At 37.0% G+C, this 25,250-nt stretch overlaps 1 protein-coding gene across 1 annotated transcript in view; it reads left to right on the top strand.

Moving 5' to 3' along the window:
* The window catches only part of LOC150095123 (glucose transporter type 1-like), a 407,241-nt gene that overhangs the window by 180,725 nt on the left and 201,266 nt on the right, over positions 1-25,250 (top strand). Inside the window, exon 4 of the mRNA XM_090411496.1 lies at positions 14-109. Coding sequence (XP_090267622.1) covers positions 14-109 — 96 coding nt within the window. The remainder of the gene's footprint in view (positions 1-13; positions 110-25,250) is intronic.

Genomic DNA, 25,250 nt, shown 5'->3' with positions numbered 1-25,250 from the left:
TGTTTGATTATAGGGCCTAACATGCACATTGGTGTTTGCCATTTTCGCAGCCGTCCTGGGGATGGTCCAGTTTGGCTACAACACCGGAGTCATCAATGCCCCACAGAAGGTAAGAATTTTGTGTTATACGGTGTTCGTTCTTTGTATCATACCAACCATTTTTTGAAACCATTTTAGCTTCAATAAAAGAAAAAAAAAATGTACACACAGTTTTAGTGCAATGAATACAGTTTATCAAGTTTACAGACATCGATAATAAAACATTTAGAAACTTTGCCGATAGGTGTCGCTGCTATTTAAGATAGACATCTATCCATTTAATTTGGTCACTGAAACCCTACAGCGATTTCCACCGCCGTTAAATTCTGATTTTTATTGAGTTTCTAGTAATATGTTTTGTGGAGAACGCCTATCAGTATCTCTACCCTTCTCTCGCCCTCGAGAAAATACGTTTCTCAAAACATTCTTCGGATATTTCCACTTTTTTTGTTTCTGCAAGAATGATTTGTTTCCTTACTAATCTGTATCTACCAAACAGAGAAAGTTCTATCCCATCAAATCTTTCACAATTGAACAGATCTAATTGAGTTTTCTCTTTTTTCTCCAAACATTTTTTTTTGGGGGGGGGGATTTCAACTAACCTAAAATTAGTCTTTTGGGTGTCTCAAAGATTCACTTGAAATCGTGAAGATTATACGATTTAAAACTGTGTGAATATTTAGCGTAAATCTACCAAAAAATAGTGTGTAAATTTGTTTCCCTTTTGCATTAAAAAAAATGTTGAACACTCGATTAGCTTGTGTGGTTTGTTCAATGTAATTTTAATTTTATCGAAGACAGACCAACCAGAAGACAATGTTTATTGTCTTCTGGTTGGTCTCTCTGTTTTCCTTCTTTGTCACTTTTGTTCTCATATGTTGTGTTGACTTTGTTCGCGCGCTGTGGCCCGCTTCAAGAACCCTTATCTGAAGTGTGAATTAAACAGTTATTGCAGAATCCGACACTAGCTTCCCTCTCTCTCTCTCTCTCTCTCTGTCTAAACGACTCTCTTCAACAGCCCATGCAGCTAATGGCAAACGATTACTTAAAAAAACACGGCCCAGTGTAAACGAGCGAGAATTCTTTATGGATTGGCAAATAACAAGTGGCAAAGACGCTTTCTCTCTCTCCTTCGCTTTACAAGGTAAGGAAATATCGGCGTTAGTAATCGATCGAGGTAGTTCGTTCACCGATCGCGAAGGGTTTGTTTTGCTTCTAAGGCAATTGTAGAACTGTCGTGAAGAAAGCAGTGCAAACTTTGATAAAAAAAAAAAAATAAATAAGTGAGAAGTACCATTTTTTGTACCTTAAAAAATTGTGTTCCTCTGCCCTGCCCACTGATAAGACTTGGCACATTTAAATGCACGCAAAGATATAAATTCAAGGAAATTAATTTATTAATTTCTTCCTGTGTAATTTTTCTTTTCATTGCCGGTTTTTTTCCTCGTGATTTCGTGACTAATTTATCAGTGTCAAGCACATTCAGTATTTCTGAAATTAAATATGTGAATTATTATAAGTAAGACCGTGCAAATCTGTTGGTTGAACAGCTCCTATTTTATTATTCTTTTATTTCAACTCTGCTCTGACATATTCCATCACGCGCTGGCTTGCTCGTGAGATAAATGACGAAATTTACAATATTACTTCTCGGAAAAATGGACTCAAAAGTTCTAGAGGTCGCAGCTGTTCTTTTTGACTTATCTTTTGCTGCTGAAACCAGTTGGCAGCTGTGATCTCCCCGGTACTTTAGATTCGGGATATGAACCGAGATGGACAGCTTTTTGCCTACCTCTCCCCTCCCCCTTTATTTTAGTAACTCGACACTGTTCTTGCTTTCCTTGAAAAAGAAAAAAAAAAAAAAAAACTAAAAGAACAGAAACTGCCTCTTCTTTTAAGAAAATCTCAAACAGACGGCTATATCTACGATAATGTACGGTAAGTCATTTTGTGCATATGACTCAAATGGCGATCGTTACCACGGAGAACGGTGCCAGTTGTTAACAGTTTTTGTTCACCTAGTTAAACCTAAAAAAAAGAGTTCTTTTTGAAAGGAAATACGGACATTGAAGTAACGTGTGGCGCTCTTTTGCGTGACAGTGAAATTAGGCTTATGTTTAAGCCAATTTAGTACTGAAATCCAACAGTGTTTTAATCGAGTAATTTACGAAAACATTCACGCGTCTATGCGTACGCGTTAATGAACTATAAATAAACCCACTAGCAAGTCATTAAAAAACTGCCTTTCAATTAGGCTCCGTAACACACAGACGCTGTGGATTAGTCTCTAATTTCTGATCTGTTAATTATATCCTTAACTAATCTGTTGGTTGCTTCTACCTTTTCCCCCGTCTTTTTTTTTTTTTTTTCCCGCCTTCCCCTTTGTTTGCTCTCGTAGTTCGCCACCAGACTGCCAAATTACCTGGGAAAGAACGACACTGTGTTATTCCGTAACAGCTGTGCAGGCGGGTGCCGATCACCGAACTGGTCGTCAGTCTAGCTAATTAGTGCACGTTCTTCTAGAACAGCCGGTCTCGTGGCAAGCCGCCTAATAGTGGGTGCGCTGTGTGCACCTACATACGACCAGTCGCTAAGGTAACAGCAGGATTGAAATCTGATCTTCTGCCTTCTCTTGTTTACGGTGCATTCTTGCATTGATGAGCATATCGACGAACTGCTGAGGTGCACATATAGCGCAGTAAATATTCTTACTAATAAATAATTCAGAATACGCTAAAAAAAAATTGAATTGAAGCGATGTTGGTGCAAAATATTGGAGGGCGATGCTTCTGATAATGCCCTCTGATCAACGAGACTCTTCGTGGGAGTGGAGTTCACAAAGAATTCCATATTCCGAACGCGATGATGTTTTCGTACTCTAAATGCAAAAAGAGAAATGCTTCATAAAGAGTCGCTTGTACTACTTCTTTAGTTTTAATAAACGTCAAAGATACAAATAAAAATTTTCATATTGACTACAGTAAGCCTTTTTAAAAAATTTTTTTTTATTCATCCATTTCCGGTGCGAGACCACCCTCCCCACTTATTTGAGGCCTGCAATGACTCCGGAAAAAAAAAAAAAAAGAAAGAATCCATGTTTGATCTATTTCCATACTACATAAAACAATAAAAAATTAGAAAATTTATAAAAGAATGGGGGAAAAAAATCTTAGTCCACTCAAGGCGCTTTCGTGAGTCGGTTCACATAATAATAAACAGTAAGAAATACGCATGCAAGTGCAATAGTTGAATGATATTCAGTTTTTTTTTTAAAATAATTTCCCACGCAGTTTTAAGGTGTCAGTCACAATAATGTGAAGCTATTGTTATGTTCATTTGTTTTTCAAATAATGCTTCGGGAGTGTCTGACGACAAAGCAGTGTCAAATGCGAACCCAGTTGTAATATTCTCACATTCAGAAACTTCGGTTTTTCAGGTCAAACATTAGTTTGTCCTTAAGTTAAGGGGATAATAAATCCCTCGTTATTTTATTTTTTTACATTATGAGAAAATATTAAGGATAGGGAAGGAACTTGCTCCACCTTTGCAGCGAGTTGACCTAGTGTTGTACTACCCAGGTGATCACTTACGCCTGGACTCGCCGATAGTTCTTCGGCATGAAACTCTTAGATTTCGATCTCCGAGTTTCGTATCCGGCTTTAAAATAAAATAATGAGGGATTTATTATCCCCTTTACTTAATTACGCCGCCGGAAAAATAGCCTCTTGGCTCTTTAACATTAGTTCGTCCTATTTTACCGATTATTTTGTTCCAAACTTCCTATTTAAATACGACAGTATTTACATCTTTAAGAACAGTGTATGGATACGAGTATTGCAATACCGTTCATTTATTAGACGATTAAAATTTGAAATGATAACGAATGAAAAGCTTCACTCACTTACATGCTAAACGAGATCGTGAATGACCCGCGTATAGCAACAAATCCCGTAAGAAGCCTACGGGCATTTCAGAGAATCTCTCGCAGTTAAGTTTCCTATTGAACAAGCTTGCACGGAATCCAATTATGAACTGATTACCGGCAAGGATAATTACCTGATAGTTAATGTGGAAACAGATCGTACGTTTTTTTCCTCTTTCACCAATCCTATGCATCCCTTTCTTCTAAATTTGATATATATTCTTGTCTATAATATACCGTAATTACATCGTTTCTATTATAATGGTTATAATAAAACAGCTTGAAAGCATTTTTGTGAGTCATCATTGGTTGCAACTTTCGAAGTGCATGTCTCCCTCCTTATTTTATAGACGAACTGTTTCGAACTATCGGCGAGTCAGAGTCGCTTTTCCATCCCTAAAACTGGCTGGTTGAAATGATAATTTAATTCCAAGTTTAATTAGCGTATCTTTCCTTGCAGGCACTCGCTAGTCGACATTCTTCAGGGAGATAACGTAGTTGGATGCACCAGATAATGGCTTGCTGTAAATGCACGAGGTTGCATTTTGAAGCGTGCACGAGTACAATGGCCCAGACCCCCAGATTAAATGATTTAGTGGAAAGAGGCGTGTTTTAAATGCTGCCCTGTGGCGATGGCGTATAATTTCCATCGACGATTGAGGTTCGTTTTCTCGAAGGATAAACTCATAGCGTTAGGGCTAATTTGATGGCACTACCTTTTGTTCGTTACGTGTAGTGTGTTGTTTGGTCTTGATTCGTCTTGCCTTTCTCCTGTTTAGTCTTTTCTTTTAAGATTTAACACGTCCGTTTAACTTTTAATGTATCCTTTTACACTCGTTGTCACTTCAGAAGTAGCTGAAAATTAAATTTTAATTTAAAATGTAAATTAAAACAGGGGCGTGGTTCATAAGCAACTATAGAAAAGCCCTCAGTGAAATTTCAAGCTTATTGTAACCAAGCTAACTAGTTGTCTTATTTTGTTTCTACACAGCATTCTCTAAACCATTCATAGCTACACCTGTAGCTGAATTTCTATTCAGAGAATTAATGATAGCCTTGACCCTTTCGGGAACACGTTCCACCAATTTACCATAGCAGGCAGTTAATCCTTTACGCCGTTCCTCCTTTGAAGGTGTGGTAGAGGGCTGGTTGGCCGTGCCCTGCTATTTCATTCCAGCTCATCTCCCAGATGTTTCATAGCAGTAGTTCCTGCCCACGGCAAAGTCATAATTGTTATTCGCAAATTCTCAGCAAGCTTCACTTCCTTGCAGAACGAGAGTATCTTGCTGCCCCATAGGAAATCCATTTGCTCGCATTTCATGCATTCCATAGGAGTGCACATCATAGGATGCTGATGCAAATGAATGACTTTTCACGTCATTGTTGGTAGAAACATATCTAATAACGATATTACAGAAACCTCCTTTTAAAGGGTCACTGTCCCCATTTATAATTTGGCTTGTCTTGATTATCGTATCCCCTCTTTGCAAACGCACACATTAACACCCAACTAAAACGGCAGCCAAGGATTATGACTCTGAAATCCGTCACTAACCACCCAAGTAGTATTTGATATCTCTCTGCATTACTGCCATAACATGAAGCCATTGTTAGACTGAGGAATAAGCAGTATATAAAAATGTTTGACTAATTTTTTTCCACTCAAATTACCCAGTGTACTATATTGTTTTTATGTTTTGCATGGGAAGCTTCGAAATGCTACTCCCATTCATTCTATATTATATTATATTATATTATATTATATTATATTATATTATATTATATTATATTTGGATCCTACGGCAAAGCTTTCGTTAAAACAGTAGTTTCTGAAAAATAATTACAAAATCCAAGAAAGAAAGAAATTCCAAATATATATTAGGATAACCAAGTAATTTTATAAACTTGGTTATTTTAACTCCTAATCCCAAGTATGCAAACAATTAAGTTTGCGCCTGAAACAAAGTTCAAGTCTAAAGATCATACAACACCAGGGCAACTCATTGTAAAGGTGGGTAAAGATCTGATCACTATTCTTAGTATTTTCCCATAATGTAAAGCACATCTCACTAGAAGATGTATACTGCAATGCATTATGGGTGGGGTTACTACTCACTCTGGTTTTAACGTTTTTTGAGGTCTCCTCAGTGAGTAGCTAATTTGTTTTTATGTTTTGCATGGGAAGTTTCGAAATGCTACTCCCATTCATTCCATTATTTATATATATATATATATATATATATATATATAGATGGATGGATCCTATGGCAAAGCTTTCGTTAAAACAGTAGTTTCTGAAAAATAAGGGCAGGGGTAAACTGGATGAGCCTAGCACAGCTTTAAACCAAGTACCCCCTAATTAATTAATTAAAAAATCATTAATTACTTGGTTATCCTAATATACAATATCCCCAAGTTAAAAAATTTATTATATATAATATATATATTTGGAATTTCTTTATTTCTTTCTTGGATTTTGTAATTATTTTTCAGAAACTACTGTTTTAACGAAAGCTTTGCCATAGGATCCAAACATCGTACTTTGCCACTGTTTCAGAATAGTCTAAAGCAGTGTTTCTCAAACTTCATATATCTGCGTACCCCTTCTTAAATTTTCATTATTGCCACGTACCCCCTAATTAATTAATTTAAAAAAATATTAATTAATTAGAATTAAGAAAATTAATAAATTAATTTAAAATATTTATTAAAATTAAATATCTATTTTATTTGAATTTATATGTTCATGTAAACAAAAAATATGATTTATTTTTAAATTTTGGCTCTCTAGAGATGTCAGACGACACACTCTTATTTCATTTGATCCAGATGCAATATCAACGTTTTCTTGTTGCTTACAGCTACTTGTATTTGGCTCTCTTTTGGGGGTTTTATAAATCTAATCTTTAACCAATGATCCATACGTAAGAATTTGAAAGCTAAAAAAAAAAAAATACTGTATTTACTCGAATATAACTCTAACTTTTTTCCCAAAATTAAAGCTAAAAAAATCGTGTTGCGAGATACGCGCGGGAATTTTCGGAAACTAAAGTTTTCAGAAAAAAACTGAAAATGGTGCGACTTACCAAGAAGCTCCTACTCGCTATCACTACTTTTAGCATCGAGAACAGTTTCTTTGTGTGCATCGTCAAAGTCATCTACCCAAATAGCATCATCTTCTTTCCCATTATTTCAAGCAAAAATTACCAGTAATTTAGAAGACTTCAGATACGTAGAGCAGCGAAGAAGTGCATATGATTGGTGCGGTATTAACAAAAGATCGCGCGAACCAAAGACAAATTAGCATTTCAACAGTTGAGTTGAAATGCTAATTTGTTATCCTGGTTGTCTCTAATTGCACTGTTTATTAAAAATATAATGACTCCTTTAATTATGCATAGCCGAAAATTGCCACGTAGCCCCTAACGACCTTTCGCGTACCCCCGGGGGTACGCGTACCACACTTTGAGAAACACTGGTCTAAAGTATGCTTTACTGTTCGAACAGCTTCAGAGAACGAAATCTTTGCAAGGGATTCAACTTCTTGAACCAGTAGGAGAAAACTCTTTCGCAATGATATAAACAGGTCCTCCTCTTCCTACAGAATGTAGGAGGAGGACTGATTCAAGCCTAGATCGCTGGTTGCTGCTATGATTTCGCTCCATAGAAATTCCTCATGCAAACATAAAAATACCCCCCCCCCTTCAGAAACAGCTAGAAAGCAAAGAGACTGTAGAACTTTTATATGTTCTACAGTCTCTTGACTCGCATCCGGATATATATATAAATAAATATTAAAGCTGTGCTAGGCTTGTCCAGTTTACCCCCGCCCTTATATGCACAATGTAACCCATAAGAAAAAGCAGGGGATGACGTACTGAATAAAAATATCTCCGTAGTATAGTCGGTAATGATGATATCCCTTTTGATACACAGAGTTTTTATCCCATATACTACGCGAAGAATCTTTATAAGGATTTTTCATTTGAAGGAGAGTTAGCCAGTCTCAAAGGGTGGAAGTTTTTTTTTCCAGAAACCCAAGTTCATCTGCAGGACCAAAACCGGTCTGAGAATGATATATAACATGTAAATTATATATCCTAATTTTATGATCCTAACAACAATTGTTGCTGATGGGCAACAGTCATTCTGAGTTAGTCTTCGGAATTGCTATCGTAATAGCAACAATACATCGATCGATGAAGTAGGAATATCAGATAATTGATCTATTCCTTGGATCCTAAAGAGTTCAAATAATGTCATCCCGTCAGGTATGGGAAATTTGAAAAAAAAAAAAAAAACGGTTATTACATTGAAGAATTGCTAACAAAAATTCTCCTTACGAGAAAGTTTTTTGTTAGTCTTCATATGTGTGAAATATTTCTCAGATACTGATAAGTTGAAATTAGTTGCTTGTATAGAAGAATGTGCATTGCCTCCTACATATTCCAAGTAATTGCAAAATGCTTGTTTCGCAACCATTAAATAGCTTCATCATTCATTTCTCTGTGTAATAATTTCAATTCAACATTTCCATGACTTAATGTATGTTATATACTTTCTTTTCTACGTTCCTCTGTTTGCACTTAAATTTTCTAAAATATTCATTTAACAAACATGAAAGGGATATTTAAAAAAAAAATGAATCTAGTAATCCTATTCAAATTCTCTTACTGTCTTTAAAATGATCCTTAAAACGTTTTTTAAGTTAGGGAAAAAAATACTCTTAATGGCATTGCATTTGTAAACATGGAATAAATTCCTTAGTTTTACATTTGGTTACTAATAATAAAAATTTAAAACCTTTGCTTGACATTTTAAAATCCTTTTTGCAATCACCAAGATTTTTTTTTCTCCCTTTCTTTAAATGCAAATGAAAATCGTATTCTGACAAATCATATGGAATAGAGACTTCTGTGGTCTAATGCCTACGTAATAACTAAAATAATTAGGCACTATGCTCCAGGAAGATAATGCATATGTGGAGGGGGGGTGCTTTCTGTGTATGGCATCGTCACTGCGTAACTCGGCTAACAAGTTGAGACATAATTGTTTTTTTTTTTTTGTTGTTGTTGTTTTTTGTTGTTGTTATTGTTTTTTCTCGAATGCTGTAGAATATTCTGTCAATTCAGATCGTATCTAATAGTAAATAAGCCAGAATTATTCCTGTGATTGTTTTCGATAAACTGATTCTAATGCTGCTGAAATATACTACTGCTACTGCTTTGTGAATATCGTTGTTTGTCAGTTGTATTCTTAAAATGGAAAACAATATCGGTTTACTGACACAATGCAACTAACGCGACGCCAATCGATTGCATGAAGTATAGCTGTGACTCGAATTATCAAATATTTCTTGCTTACGTTGTGGCTTATTTGAAAAATGATTACTGAATAGAGCATTATGTACAGTAATCAATGATGTATCCCTTACAATTTGAAGAGCTTATAAAACCTACTAGCTTGTTAGTATCGATATTACTTCCGAGCCTCCGTGCAGCCTATATATATATATTATTGAAATTAGGATTTACTCGGGATGTATACATTTATTTATTTATTTATATATATATATATATATATATATATATATATATATATATATATATATATAACTAATATTAAGTAATGGTTATATTACGGGAACTTTGTCCTTACACAAGTTCTGAACGGCCTTCAAACTGTGTACTTGACAAGCTGCATGCTGGTCATGCTATGTTTCAAAAAGCACGGATTCCGTCTTTTCCATAATCACTTACTCATATACGGCACTGTTGCATTATGAGTATTGTGTCATCTTATGGTGGTTTAGAGACATTCCAGAAAGTAATTATTATTATTCGTGACACCTCCAAGGAGTCCGAAGACTCATCGCAGGAGGACACCCACTGTACAACTCTCCGTCTCCACTACTACACAGAACCTCTTCTACCAATCACCTACATCAACGCCATCTACTGCCCACAACCACTACCACCACAGCTAGTATTTTTTTGTGTGTAAATTGCGTGTGTTCTGAAGGGCCGATTTGTCTGTATGCGGGATGAAAAACCCGAGTTTCCGGCCGGGAGAAAAAACCCTACTACTTCCGTATGAGATCGGCTAACTCACCTTCGATTGAAAAAGTCCACATAAAGATTCCTCCCGTCATGACGAGAATCGAACTTAGGCCTTTTCTAATCGAAGGGCGTAACGTACCGTCGTTCTTCCAATTGCGCTACGGAGGCGCTGAAGTTGGCTTAATATTAAAAAAAAAAAAAAAAAAAAGCATGCCAAAATACTAACAAATCTCTTCACAAGCTAGTCGCGCTTTTCCAATGGTTCAATGGAAACCATTGAAAAAGTGCGACTATGTCAATATATAGCACTCGCTCACTCCTAACATAGAGTGAGCGAGTGCTATATATTGACAATTGACATTTATGACTTTAGGGGTGAAGCAAGATGCTTTTCATATTCCCTGCTATCTGTTGCGGTTACAGTGTAGGTAAAATTTGAGCAGTTTGGTCGCCCTGATTGGGCATGGAGATTATGCATCGCTACAGGAGGTTAATATAGCATTTGGTCTTCTATGTTTGAATATGTCTGTTGCCTCGTATGCTGCAGCTTGCTGAACCAAATCGTTGGGATGTATGGACGTCTTTAGGAAGAACTTAGATGCTAAGGATTGCAGGAAAGAGAAAATACAGGGAATATCTGTATCTCTATGAAGTTGATTGTTTCTAACATACCATGGGACGTTCAGAATCATTCTCAAGCACTTGTTCTGCACTCGCTGTATTTTGATAATGTTAGTATTAGAGGTATGGCTCCATGCTGGAGAGGCATAGGTGATTATAGAACGAAGCGTTATCTGGTATAGTTGCAATTTGATTCTGTTGCTGAGCTTGCTATTTCTATTAATTAGAGGATGGATCTGAGCAATTGCTTTAGATGCCTGTGCACACGTAGACTTGATGTGTTGGTTGAAAGATAGCTTTTTGTCGAGAATTACACCTAGGTATTTTGTTTCTGTCTGCCAGGGAATTTTAGTATTGAATAGTAACACATCTCCTGCAGGAAATATTGGCCTTTTCGAGAAAAGAATGGCTGAACTTTTTTGAGGGGGTTGACTTCCAATCTCTATTTGGAGAACTAACCCTCCAGCTTTAGAAGGTTTTCTTGAAGCTTTCTGGTGAAGTGGGGTCGGAGAGATCTGGTTAGTATTGCTGTATCGTCCGCATACAGGGCCAAGATGAAAGACATCGAATTGTGTGGGATGACCGACATGTATATAGAAAACAGCAATGGAGCTAGTAGGGATCCCTGCGGCACTCCAGCAAAGATATGGCGCTAGGATGAGGTGGAACCGTTGATTTTGACTTGTATTAATCTATCCTGGAGATATGAATGGATTAGATGAACCATTTTTAGTGAAATAAGTTTGTGTAGGAGTCCGAAATGCCAGATTTTGTCAAATGCTTTGGATAGGTCTAGGAAAACAGCTCCTGTGCACTGGCGCCAGTTATAGCTGGTGGTGATGTATGCCACAATTCTGTGGATTTGCTGGGTAGTACTATGGTGTTGCCGAAAACCAGACTGTTCTTTAGGGAGGATGTTTAGGTCATTTACTGAGGTTTGGAGTCGTGAGAGGATGACCTTCTCCGAAACCTTACCCAGATTGGAGATGAGACTGATTGGACGATAATTTTGCGGTAGGTGTGGGTCCTTGCCTGGTTTATGTATAGGGATTACATTAGCCAGTTTCCAGTTGGAAGGAAAATAGTGAAGTCTTAAAATTGCATTTATTATATTGATCAGGTGCACTACAGCTTTTCGAGGCAACAGCTTGATCACCCTATTGGAGATGCCGTCTGGTCCAGGAGCTTTATTGTTCTTTAGATTTTTAATAATATGTAATTCACTAGGTGATGTGGGTGCAATATGGTCAGCACTGGTATCTGGGAGTTTTAACACTTTCATTGGCAAGCTGAAAATTGGAATTTCGTGTGGTGGGCAAATTTTTTAAATTTTTTTATTTAGTTAGCGACGTCCACGCGATAACGCGTGGTCGGCCGTTTGGTGAGAACTCGCATCGCGCGATATCGCGTGTTTGGCAATGAACATGTTAATGTGTCTGACTTGTCTGTGAATTTTATATATGTGGTTGAAGTCTAGATTTCCACATGAAGGTTTGCACTTTTCATCCAAATTTCTTGCCATGGCCTCCGCCTTGTCTGCATCAGTGTGTACAAGGCCCTGGTCGGAGAGTATTGGGGGCAGAGATTTGCCTTTGTTTTCGATGTTTCTTAGTAATTTCCAGACAGAGTAATCAGTAGGTGAGATAGAGGCTAACTTTTCTTCCCATAGATGGTCTCTGTGTGCCTTCAGTGCATCTCTAACAGCCCCAGTAAATCTATTTAGATTTGTTTTATCTTGTGGCGCACGAGTGTTACGAAATCTTTTCCTGGCTCCGTTTTTCTCCCTGATCAAGTTCATAATATCTTCAGGCAGACTACCAGGCTTGTGGACAGAATTGTAGAGTGTGGCTACCGTTATGGCGGAGCTAATTAGTTGGGAGAGGCTTGTAATTGTAGATTCTATGTCGTCTTTTGTATGAATGTGAGGAACAGGGCCAATACTATCCCTGAGCACTTTCGACAATCTTTCCCACGATATATAGGAGTGAAGGGGAGGAGACAGGTATTCTTGTCTTCCTGTCTGAAGTAGTATTGGGTTGTGATCAGATGATAACTCATTTAATGATCTTAGGCTGTATTGAAGATTAATGTCCCGCAGGATAGCTATATCCAGGATGTCTGCGGTTCCAAACGTACTAACATGAGTTGGTTCAGTGGCGCCTGCTACAACAGCATTGTGTGATCCTATGAAGTTGGAAAGGATGCAACCGTTCTTGTTGGTGGATCTGCAATTCTATGCAGGGTGCTTGGAGTTCAGATCCTCGGCTATAATGGTGGGTTCTCTGACGCATAAAATGGCGTTTAGGTCAGAGTGTAATAGAGGTTTTAGGGGTGGGTTGTAAGCAGAGTAGATTTTCAGTCTGCCATCCGAGCTGATGAACACCTACACACCTGTGATCTCAAGATTAGTGGTTGGAGGGTTGTTCACAGAGTTGTGCTTGATGAAGATGGCAGTGCCACCACCTCTGTAAACCAGTCTATCATTTCTGTATAGGCAGTAACCCCTTATTTTAGGGTTATCTGAGGGTCTTAGGTGAGATTCGCTGATTAAAATAACATCTGGTTGATATCTGTTAGTGAATTCTTGCAGTGCCAGGATTTTGTTTCTTAGGCCATTCGCATTCCATGCAGTGATCTGCAAAGAGGCTGGAATAAGTTTGTTTCTACTCATCAATGATTGCGGTGAGGATTGTTTCACGGAGAAATCTTTTGGTGGAGGTTGCTGAAGGGTTTGACAAGCTGAAGTCTTGTAGCATGTTGGTTAGAGAGGCTGTAATAACAGCAGATAGATTTGTTGGTGCTGATTTGTTTGTACGGGCCACATCAGCATAACTTCTGTTTGCTTTTGGTTCACTCTATCTTTGAAGTTCTCTGACTGTGGACGCCGAGTCTCCAGTTGTGGTGCATGGGCCTCTGGTGTTCTTGTACTAGAGGAAGAGGACTGTTTGGCTGTTTCCATCTGTCTATGTCTTGGGTGCTGAATGTATCCCTTGTAGTTGGCAGGATGGGGGGGCCACTGCAATTGGCACATTTAGCCGGGATTGTTTTTGGCTTTGTGCAGATATTGGTTGGGTGGCATGCCCCACATTTCAAGCATTTAAATTCAGCTTTACATAATTTCTGGGCATGACCAAACTTTTGACACCTATGGCACTGCCCAGAAGATGCCCTTTTTCGGAGTGGCTCTGGTGTGACAATGAGCCCACAGATTGTTTTCAAGTTGTAGATATTTTTATATATGTTATGTATCTCTACGAGGACTAACGTCATGGGAGATTTGTTGGATCTGTACATTCTGCTAACCTTAACAGGAGGTAGATCCTGCAAGTTAAGATCAGCAACTATATCTTCTATATCAGTGTCTTCACAGACACCACGGAGGACCACTTTTAAATTTTTCTCCGAGCTGAGCGAAAAGGTACGGTACTGTATACCTCTATTGTCCATTTCTTTTGTTAGTCACCTATAGTCTGTCACCGTTGTAGGATATATCTTTATTCCATCGTCCATATTTTTGGCCTTTACATAGCCAATGTGTAGGTTGGACATTGTTGATCTTAAAGCTGGCCATCTCTGCTTCTCTCGTAATATAATTGAAGGCACCTTTTCTCCGGGAGAAGCAGTGGAGTCCGAAACTTGATCGTGTTGTTCCATTATGTTGTTTTTGAGAGGTTCATCTGTTGTTCTCCGCCTTTTTGTGTACGCGGACTTCTTGAAAATCAGAAATAGTGGAGTTTGCCGATTCTGACTGATCTTCCATATCTGCGCGTCAACATCTGTGACACTTACCGGGGGAAACGTATCATAAAGTTTCACCTTTCCTGGCCAATTTTTGTTGATCAGCTCGCTCAATCTGATGAATTCCCGGTATACTTCTTACGTTGTCTCGTTTGGCTGATGTTCCATATCTGTCAGTGAGAAGAGAAAAAAAAAAAAAAAAAAAAACCGCTTACCGTGCAGTTGTAGTCTTACCGGCACTGCTGCAGGACTCTGAACTGATTTGGTAAGAGCACTGATTCAAAAATTGCATGATCTTCAAGACACATAATAAACGCAAACCACCCGATTCTAAAAATCACACAAACACCCGAATTCACAATTGAGAAAATCGTAATGAGTGCTATATACTTATTGGCTCGACTTATTTGTGAACTGAGCTATTAAAAAAAATGAACCTGGCATTTGGAACTTAGTTTCTAGTAATAGAAACAGTCTTAATTGTCAGTAACAAAATAAAGCCCTCAAAATGTCGATATTTGTTAAGACTGCAAAGAAAGACAACTTAATGATTTTGAACCGACTGATGTTTGGCTTAGACAGTCTTATTTTTAACCACACTATCTCATTCCGCATAAATATATTGCTTTGCCAAGTATGAAAGTCGGTGCCATTCGTTACAAACATTGTCGTAGTTGATCGTTATATCCATACGTTCAGAATATTGGTACGCACGGGGAATGGGTGATAAATGAATAGAAATGAAATGCTGTCATTGAACATTTTATTAATTTCCATATTGTTAGGTAAATTTTAAGCCATGATTTTTATTTACTTAGTACATTTTGTTTACTTTATCTTATTTCATTTAGGATATCGATTTGCAAGATCTTAGCTGATAACTAAAAACGCGAATCTTTTATATATTGAAAACGAATGTACAATGAACTGAAGTTTTTTACAGCTGCAGTCCTCAGGGAAAATAGACAGCTCTCTCTGTAAGCTAACTGAATTGCCCGAGTTAGTCGACAGTTCTGATTTCTGAGTAAATCAATAAGACTTAAGAATAAGATTTAATTAAATTTCCGTTCAAAAAAAAAAAAAAAAAAACGGGCAAATGCTTTTCGCGTTTTAAGAAATTGGTTGGAAGCAGAGAAAGAGAGAATGTTATTGCTAAGTCGTCCTTCACTAATTTATTCTGCGAGTTTTAGAGCCAGGATGCAAAGCTGGCAATTATTTATCCATTTATTTTTTAAATAAAAATGCGTGAATTATTCCCAGATCTCGTTTACCGAATCCCAACGTTAACACACATTTAAAACAAGTGAACATCGAGAGGTACGTATATGGTGAAATTCTTTATCTGCATCCAGTAAGGGATGCAATAGCTTGCAGAATTAAATGAAAAACAGAAGGAATTTGAGCCTTTTTAATTACCAAGCGATTTTCGAATCTCCGGCCTTACTGTTATCTCAAATCCTAGATTTGCCACATTGTATTTGCTTATTTACGATCATCCATTCCTGTGAAAGTCATGCACGTGAATATATTTTGTATCTAATTTTTTTTCGAATAAAAATCAGTAATCGCTCGCCTTTTAGGAAGAAACGATTTCCACATATGGCAGCAATGGGTTTATTTATTTTTCATGCCTGTAAACGGATCTTTTTCGGAAACTTTGAAAAGCAGACGAAATAAACGTTGAACTACAATGTGAACATATCTGTAATATCCTCGAGCTCATGTTTAGGATTAAACTTCCTGACAACATTGCATTGCCTTTAAGTAACTTAGTATATTTGTAATTTTAGATAAAATAGCCCAAGGCGGTTTCACCATTTATGTTCATAATTGCGCAGATAGCAATTTCTTATGCATTGCATAAATTATTATTTATGGGTGGAAAAAGTACGCATTTCTAAGCCTAACACGATATAAGTAAGATAATTTCTTTTAAACCTATTTCGGATTTATAATTCAATTCTGTCTGCTTCATATGCATTACACAAACAAATGCAGATACATCAAATAATGGAGTAAAAAAATCTTTCTTCAAATAAATGAAAATGCATGAAGTTCTCGATTACCATCTTACTAAATCATAAGGTTCTACTATAATTTCAATATTATTATTATGCAGGCACCTATAGGGAGTCAGGAACTCGAGCTAGTACCCTGGAAGGTGTAATTCCTTAGTATGACCTAAACAACCTTAAAAAAAAAAAAAAAATTCCCAGAGAAGCACTCACAATGTTCCACTGGCAACATATTTCCATTCTTCATCACTACCCTTACTGAGCTTCCAAGGCTGACCCCGAGTTATCCCCCAACTAATGAGCTGCAAAATTTCTCCTGTATCTTCTAAGAAACAGGAAAAATTTTGCAGCTTATTAGTTCTTCATTCTCCTCTTTCGTCCTTCTATTTCTTAGACTTTGAAGGCTGCATTCCTTCAGTCTATCTTCACATGTAAAGTTCCAAAAGTCAGCTACTGTGTTTGAATAAAAACTTTAGTTTAATATTACTAAAATTTTACAATTCGACGTTTTGCTGGCTATAACAAAAATACTGTCAATAAAATACTCTATAAAACCACAACAAAAACGAATCTAGATTACAGTAAAACCATAGCCATCCCATACATTAATGGGTTATCAGAAAAAAATCAACAGAATCCTACAACATTATAACCTCAATGCCACCTTTAAACCACCCACTAAACTTAAAACCATATTCAGCTCCTCTAAGGATCCTCTCCTCCCATTAGCACATCCTGGAGTCTATTGCATCCGCTGCACCTGTAACTTACCGTACATTGGTGAAACAGGACGGACAATCCCTATACGCAAGAAAGAACACATTGGACACATTAAATATAACCATTATGGTGAAGCAGGCCTCTCAGACCACGCACTTAACACCTTACACCAAATCAGCTGGAAAAGCACCTGCTCCTTACACCGCACAAAAACATGGTACGAAAGAAAATTTAAAGAATCCTGTGAAATCCTGATAAACCACCCAAATATCAACAATAAAGAAGGTATGAAAATTCCAAGGATCTGGATGGCACACATTCAGCCAACCTAATATAAAGATTCAACATAAGTCAGGACTCTAGCCAATCCGCTAGTATTAGAAACCATTCCACTCCAACTGGCTGGAATGATGTTAATATATGTATATAGTAGACAACACAAATAATAGGACTCTAGCGTTGATGCATAATTTTTTTTTTTTTTTTTTCCACCAGAGGTCAGGCCAACAATTGTGGTAGCGGTTAGTCAGTGTCTTTAACGAACCAATATGATTGTAGTATAGCTTGTTTCTTGTGTATATTTGTACGCTCCAGAAGATGACCTTGACATAAAGGTCGAAACGTCGAATTGTAAAATTTTAGTAATATTAAACTAAAGTTTTTATTCAAACATGGTAGTTGTCTCCATAATTTCCAAAAATGCATTCGGATCACCGTGCAAGCTTAAAAGAAAGGGTTCCAAAAGTCAGATGTAATAGTTTGTGCTGAACCTTTTCCGCTGCTTTCTTATTTCCAAGGAACTTGTGTTTGACCATACCCGAGAACGTGTTCTTGTAAAGGAAGAATTACCTTTTTATTCCTATAATTTTTTTTAACATCTTGGCAATGTGTGCAGAAAATAATAATACTTGAATGTGTTAATGAAAACGAATATTGAATTGCAGGCGTAGACTTCTGTGGCTAATTGGTTCAAAAGACATATTTCGGTGATTACACCACATTTTTTATTATTCAGTTATACAACATACTGAAATAATAGTTCCCGACAAGTTTTGTAAATCGTAGGATTTACATCTTCAGGGGTAAATAGTATAACTTAAAGTTTAAACAAGAGAAATTAATAAATACAAATCATAACCGTCTGGTTATTCATAAACTCAAATAACAGAATGCAGATATAAAACGATATTATATTGACGTTGAACAATACTGGACGATGTCACGTGTTCTCGTTCATACAGTCCGAGCTCAGATTGAGGTAGATATTTTATTAGAGCCGACCACACTTGATGGAGAATTAAACCTTGATTTTTATTGCATTGGGTTGGGTTTTTCAGCATATTAGCAGCTTCTTTAAATTTTCTTATGTAGCAGTTGTTTTCTGTGTATGACATCGTCGTTTTTTGCCAGAGTACATCGTGTCCAGTGGAAGTGGTATGGAAAGCAAGACCCATTTTTTGTTCTCTTTTGTATTGTACGTCTTTTTGGTGTTCAGCCATGCGTATTTCTCCAGATCTTCCTGTCTGTCCTACGTCAAGAGCAGTGGATTTTGTAGACTCCTGGTTTTTTAAGAGGATGAGGTGGTTTTGAAACAGAATATTGAATTGTGAACCACTTGTATTCAAAATAGATTCGTTTTATTATTAAAGTTCTTAATTTCAGCTCAGGAAGGGATGCTACATTAATTAATAGTAGTATGGAAATTTAAAAATAAAAAACAAAGTTTAAACTTGACAAAACAATCACTCTCATATACAATGTACAAGGCATTATAAGGGCTTTTCACTAAAGGTGAGTCAGCTAGTTTCATATGGAGGAGAAGGAGGAATTTAATCTCACAAAACATGCAAATAACAAAAATAACAGACATAATAAGCTTGCCTCGTAGCTAGAATGCAGAATTCCTGGACACCTAATTAACTTTGTAATTGGTGAGTTAAATAATCTCCACTCTTCAACCATTACTTGACAGCTCAATCTAATTAGTTGTCAATGAATCAAATGCTTTCAAGAGAAAGATTCAACAGACGAGTGCTGCCACCTTTTGTTCCTGAATCCTAACAGATATATATAATATCTGAAACAGTGAGTTCTGTAGTATTTTGAGCTACAGAGTTAAAAACCAGGGTTTCCAGTAGGAAATACCTCAAAAGATCAACTAACTCAGGAACTGGCAGGCAAAAGGCTCAGAAAAAGTTTCTCTAAGTTGTCAACTGGAAACAATCTTGTAATGGTCTTTCTTCAGGCAGTCTATCCCTTGGAAAGCAAATCCTGTAGCAGTTTTGCAACTGCTACTGTAATAAAGTAACTTTTCATTACTATCTTTCCAAACTTTTGCAAAACCTCATTTCTTAAGAGAATTCTCTATAGATAGCTGGGGTCTTCACCCATTCTCATCATCAGAACTTGAGTTCATTTCTATGGATATATTTATAAAAATTGTATTTCAGTTATTTTTATTAATTTGGATGAAGAATTTGTTATATGATGACACTTCCAAGAAATCCAAGGACTGATTTCTCAGAGGATACTCTGAGAAATCAGTCCTTGGACACTCTATAACAACCCACTATCAGCAGTAAATCCTCCATCCTATCTACCACTATGATATATTTTATCTGTAAATTGCTGTATTCTCTAGCCAGTTTGCCTGTATGCAGGATAAAAACAAAGTTTTTTTTTTTTCTTTTCTTTTTTATCCTGCAACAAATACAAATATGAGAGTCTATTTCCAGAATCTGCCACAGCCTTAAAAAAGCTTCCCAAAACCTGAACAAATTTGAATGCATGAAACTGACCCAAATTTGGACAGCCTTCATTCTCAGAACTTCAGCCCAACAGCCATGATGACTGCCCATTTTGTCCATTAGAGCATCACTATTTAGGATACACTTTTGATTTTAACTCAACTTTGATTTTGAAAAGCCATACTCAAGCCGCATTTACCCAGTATTAGTGCTCGCACGCACATTATTATCATCATCAGACCTCCATGAGTCAAGAGACACATTGTGGAATGTCCCACTCTCACACGCACAGCTCATCATACCTTGATTTAAGAGGTAGTCTGAAAGGTTCTCAGCCTCGACCATAGATGGCAACACTATCGGCAAGATTTTTTTTTTCTAAGTTGGTACATCTGTCATAAGCATCCATGTGAAATTGCAAGCCATTCTATCAAGTAGTTTGTTTTATACAGCTGTCTGAACCAAAAGTATTGTCTATATCCCTTGAAATGGATAAAATTGAGTATCATGCAGTTATAAAATTCTTTGTAAAAGAAGGTTTAACGCCAGAAGAAATTCATTCGAAGTTCATAAACGTTTATGGGCATTCTCCTCCTTCATTTTTGACAATTAAGAAATTGGCTGCTGAGTTTAAACGTGGCCGTACCAGCCTTGAAGATGATGCACGTGAAGGACGTCCAAAAAATGTTACAATGCCAGAAATCATTGATCAAGTGCACGATATGGTATTGGATGACTGGCGAATCGAAGTGCATGAAATTGCTGAGACTATAGGCATTTCAAAAGAACGTGTAGGATATATTTTGCATGAAGAATTGCAAATGAAAAAGCTTTGAGCAAAATGGGTGCCGTGCTTGCTCACAGTAGATCAAAAATGCTTGCATGAAAATCTCTGAACAGTGCTTGGAGCATTTTAACAAAAATAAAACTGATTTTGTGCATTGATTTATTACTATGGATGAGTATTGGATTCACCATTACACACTAGAATCCAAACAGCAGTCAAAACAGTGGACAGAAGCCAGTTGCTCGGCACCAAAGAAGACAAGATTGGTTCCATCAGCAGGAAAGGCATCAATGTTTTGGAATGTTAAAGGCATTTTGTTTATTAATTATCTTGAAAAGGGTAAAACAATAACTAGGGAATATTATTCTGATCTTTTAACCAGATTGTACGAAAAAATTAGTGAGAAAAGACCCGGTTTGCAGAAGAAAAAAATCATCTTTTATGAGGATGAGGACAATGCACCTTCCCACAGAGGTGTTTTGGCAATGGGAAAATTAAGAGACCTGCACTATGAATTGTTGGACCATCCACCTTATTCCCCAGATTTGGCTCCATCTGACTTCTATCTCTTCCCAAAACTAAAACTCTTCCTTGCTGGTCAGCGTTTTTCTTCGAATCAAGAGGTGATTGGAGCTGTAGAGGGTATTTTGCAGATCTTGCTGAGAACTACTACAGGGATAATGGTGCTGGAGCATCGCTGGAATAAATGTATTAGTCTTAAGGGAGATTATGTTGAAAAAAAATAAAAATAGTTTTGAAATTATAAATTCGTTTTTCCATTGTTAGGCCGAGAACTTTTCAGACCACTCTCGTAAATGCATTCACTGTCTTTGCACTCATCACACTTTAAGCCAGTGCATTCCGATCACCCATTTCTCTCCTTGCAAAAAAACCTGCTTCTCATCCTCTTGCTCACACCCTTCTTACACAGCTTCCCAGGATGGCCTCTTGTTCTCCCCCCTTGTTTCCAGACACTATGAAAAATCTCATCCACATTAATCTGGTAATTACTCTTACCAACTTATGTGTTGATCATGTCCCCCCTCATCCTTTTATCCACAGAGAATGCAAACTCTGCAATTTGCATTCTCTCGATCTGTATTCATACTCTACATTCTAGAAATCAGAAACTGACTTTGTCAATTGTCTCTGAACCCTCTCCAACAATTCATCATCCTTTTGAAAACCATGCAACCAATTCTGTGCATAGTAATCCACATGTGACATGATCAGAGCTTTCTGCAATGGAATCATAACATTCTCACTTCTACATGTCAGTATTCTCTGCATTATTGCTATAAATAATTCGCTGTGTTGTCCTCACAATTTTTAGCAAAATGTTCCCAAAATTTCACGTCCCTATCCACCATTACCCTCAGATATTTCATCTCCTCCACCTCCTCTGAGATATCTCACCAGTCCTATACTCTGTATCCCATCTTTGTTTCCCAAATTTTAAAACTTACAGTAAACTTACATCCTCACACACTCACTCATTTAAACAGTCTATTTATGTCCTCTTGCAAGGCTGCCACATCTGTTCTACTTCTCATAACTCTCCTCAACTTTGAATCATCTGCAAACAATTATATATCACCATTTAATCAATTCCTAGTAATGTTTATACACAAAATAAACAACAATAGTATAGCACTATTGGAAGAACAATGTTATGTTGCACTTTTGATTGGAAAAAGCAAAGTTCGATTCTCGTCGTGATGACAGGAATCTTTAGTGTCCGGATGGCTAAAGAATCTAAAGTGCAAGACTCGAGGATAATTTTCTTTTGTGTAAGCAACTGTGAATTAATGTTATATATTGTATGATTAATGTTATATGTTATATGAATAGAATTCACAGAATTAATGTCAGAATTAACTCCTGACATTAATTCACAGAATTAATGTCAGGAGTGGGTTTGAATCCCACTCCTGACATTAATTTTTTTAAAGTACCTCCATAGTGCAATTGGAAGAACGAAAGTACATTGTGCCCCTCAACTGGAAGAGGCCTAAATTCGATTCTCGTTATGATGGGAGGAATCTTTATATGGATTTTTTCAATTTAAGGTAGTTAGCCAATCTCATATGGAGGTAGCAGGGTTTTTGCCTCCTAGAAACTCAGGTTTTTCATCCCACATACAGACATATTGGCCTTCAGGACACACGCAATTTACAGACAAAAAATATTAGTGGTGGTGGTGTGCAGTAGATGGCATTGGTGCAGATGTTGGAGTTAGATGGGAGTGGTGGAGACAGAGAGTTGTAGAGTAGGTGCCTTCCCTTGATGAGTCTTTGGACTCCTTGGAGGTGTTACAAAATAATAATAATAACAAAAAATGGACATATCACTAGTGACTTTTATAGCCAATCTCCAATCCAATTCAATAATCTGCCATTCAACCCCATCTGTTCTTCCAATTTAATTACTAGCTTTAGTGGTAATCTATCAAAAGCCTTTGCAAAATCTAAATATAATCAAACAAAGTTTGGGTGTGAAGTATCTTCACAACTGGATTACTTGTATATAGAAGCTTAGATACTTCATGTGCAAACTTTGTTTTCTTACACTTGGAAAAAGGATCAAACCAAGAATATAATCTCTTGGCATCTTAATTTATAGTATAATCAAATGGGGAAAAAATTTCAACAACTCTCTCTAATCTAGAGTAATTTAATAATAAGGTGATACACCTCTTCACTACTTGTATGTGTGAAATATATGATTTCTGCATTACTTCAACCATGGTATCTCTTCTGAGTCTGGCTCCCATGATTATTATTACACACACCAAAAGGATGTGTGCTTTGCATTATGGGATACTAAGGCAATTGATGTGAAGTCATTAGCCTCTATATACAAGTAGCCCAGTCATGAAGATACCTCACTCACCAACTTTGTTTGCTTATACTTGGAAAAGGATTAAACCAAGAATATAATTTCTTGGCATTTTTAATTTATAGTGAGAATAGCAGTAACAGCATCATAGAGATCAGCAGGAAGGTAGTAGCAGCATCAAGGAGATCAACGTGATTGAGGCTGTTTCATGTGAGACTAACAGGAGAAAAATATTTAGTTAGTTGCTGTATAAGCCTGGGGAGAAAGGGAGAAGAGGAAAATGAACTTAATGAGCACAGAGCAAGTAATGATTATGGGAGACTTTATCTATGCCAGCAAAGATTGGAGGAAAGAAAGGATACATAAGAGGAAATACATGAAATTTATACATCTCTGAGGCACAGCTGGAGGTTTTGCAGGGCCTCGGGAAAAAGTTATTAGTGGGGTCCCAAAATATTTGCAAAAAATAATTTTTTTTAATCAAAAAATCATATAATTTTATTAAACATAATTTACAAACATTAAATACATATAGTTATATGCTAAATTATTTCCCATATCAATACACCTCAGAAGCATCAAAATTTCTATTATCAAATTTTCTTTGAAATTTGAAAGTGCAGGGGCCCCTACGAGTGTGGGACCTTGGTCTGAGGTCTGAAAAAGCGATATCTGAGCTGGCCCTGCTCTGAGGGATACTTACCTAAAACAGAATGTGATGAGAGAATCTGATGTTTGAGAATACTGGATCTGGTGTTAGGATCAGAGGATTTGCTCATAACCAAAATAGCCACTTTCTCTCTCATTGTGGGGAAAGTGATCATCCAGTTTTAACATGGAAGGTGGCAATCTGGAGTTTTCAATTCAGAAGGGATATATGTGAAACTCTTTTTGTTTTAGTGATCTGATTGCTTTTTATAATAAAGTAACAAGAGCAGTTGATGAACGAAATGCCAACGTTTTGGATTTTACAGAAGCATTTGCAAAATTTGACATGGTGCCACATAAGCTGATGTTTAAGTTACATCATATTGGTCTAAATCCCAGGTTAGTGAACTGGATCAGTGATTGGCTCTCTGGGAGATATCAGAGAGTTGTGTATGAGGGAGCAGTAACAAGGAAGCAGAATGTTACAAGTGGGGGTTTCACATGGCTCAGTACCAGGATCTCTCTATCATTAACCTATATATCAATAACATTGTCAGTGGAGTGCAGAGGATATTCAGTTTGCTGATGTGAAGTTGGGAAGGATTATTAGTAATAATGCAAATGTAGTAGTCCTTCAGGAAGATTAATAAGCTAGATGGATGGGCAAATGAATTTTGGTATCAGTTTAATCCAACTAAATGTAAGATCAGAAGCCTCCATAGGTCATTTGGTACAGATGACCTATGAAGGCTTCTGATCTTACATTTAGTTGAATTAAACTGATACCATTTGAGGTAAAGGGGTTTTTTCATCCCTCAGAACAGGCAAACCAGCCCCACAAACACACACTTCTACCAACGTAAAATATTTACCCCCTAGAGGATGAGGCAGAGGAATGGCAAGCTGGCTGCATTAAATTGCCTAAAGCCCTTAATTTTGTAGGGGGGAGACAACCCATTTTGGACAGATGAGAAATGTATGGATGGGAAATGTAAGATCTTGAAGTTTGGATCCCTTGATGAGAGACTGCATACTATACTCTGTTGTGAAACTGTACTAAAGGAAGTGGAGGAGGCGAGAGACCTTAGGGTGATGATTGATAGAAACTTGAAGTTC

The sequence above is a fragment of the Typopeltis vanoorti genome, chromosome 21 (genome assembly GCF_054136105.1).
Source record: "Typopeltis vanoorti isolate ZY-2024b chromosome 21, IOZ_Tvanoo_1.0, whole genome shotgun sequence".
Classification (NCBI taxonomy): domain Eukaryota; kingdom Metazoa; phylum Arthropoda; class Arachnida; order Uropygi; family Thelyphonidae; genus Typopeltis; species Typopeltis vanoorti.
Note: the sequence above shows the minus strand (reverse complement) of the source record. Positions and strands in the feature narration are given on the sequence as shown.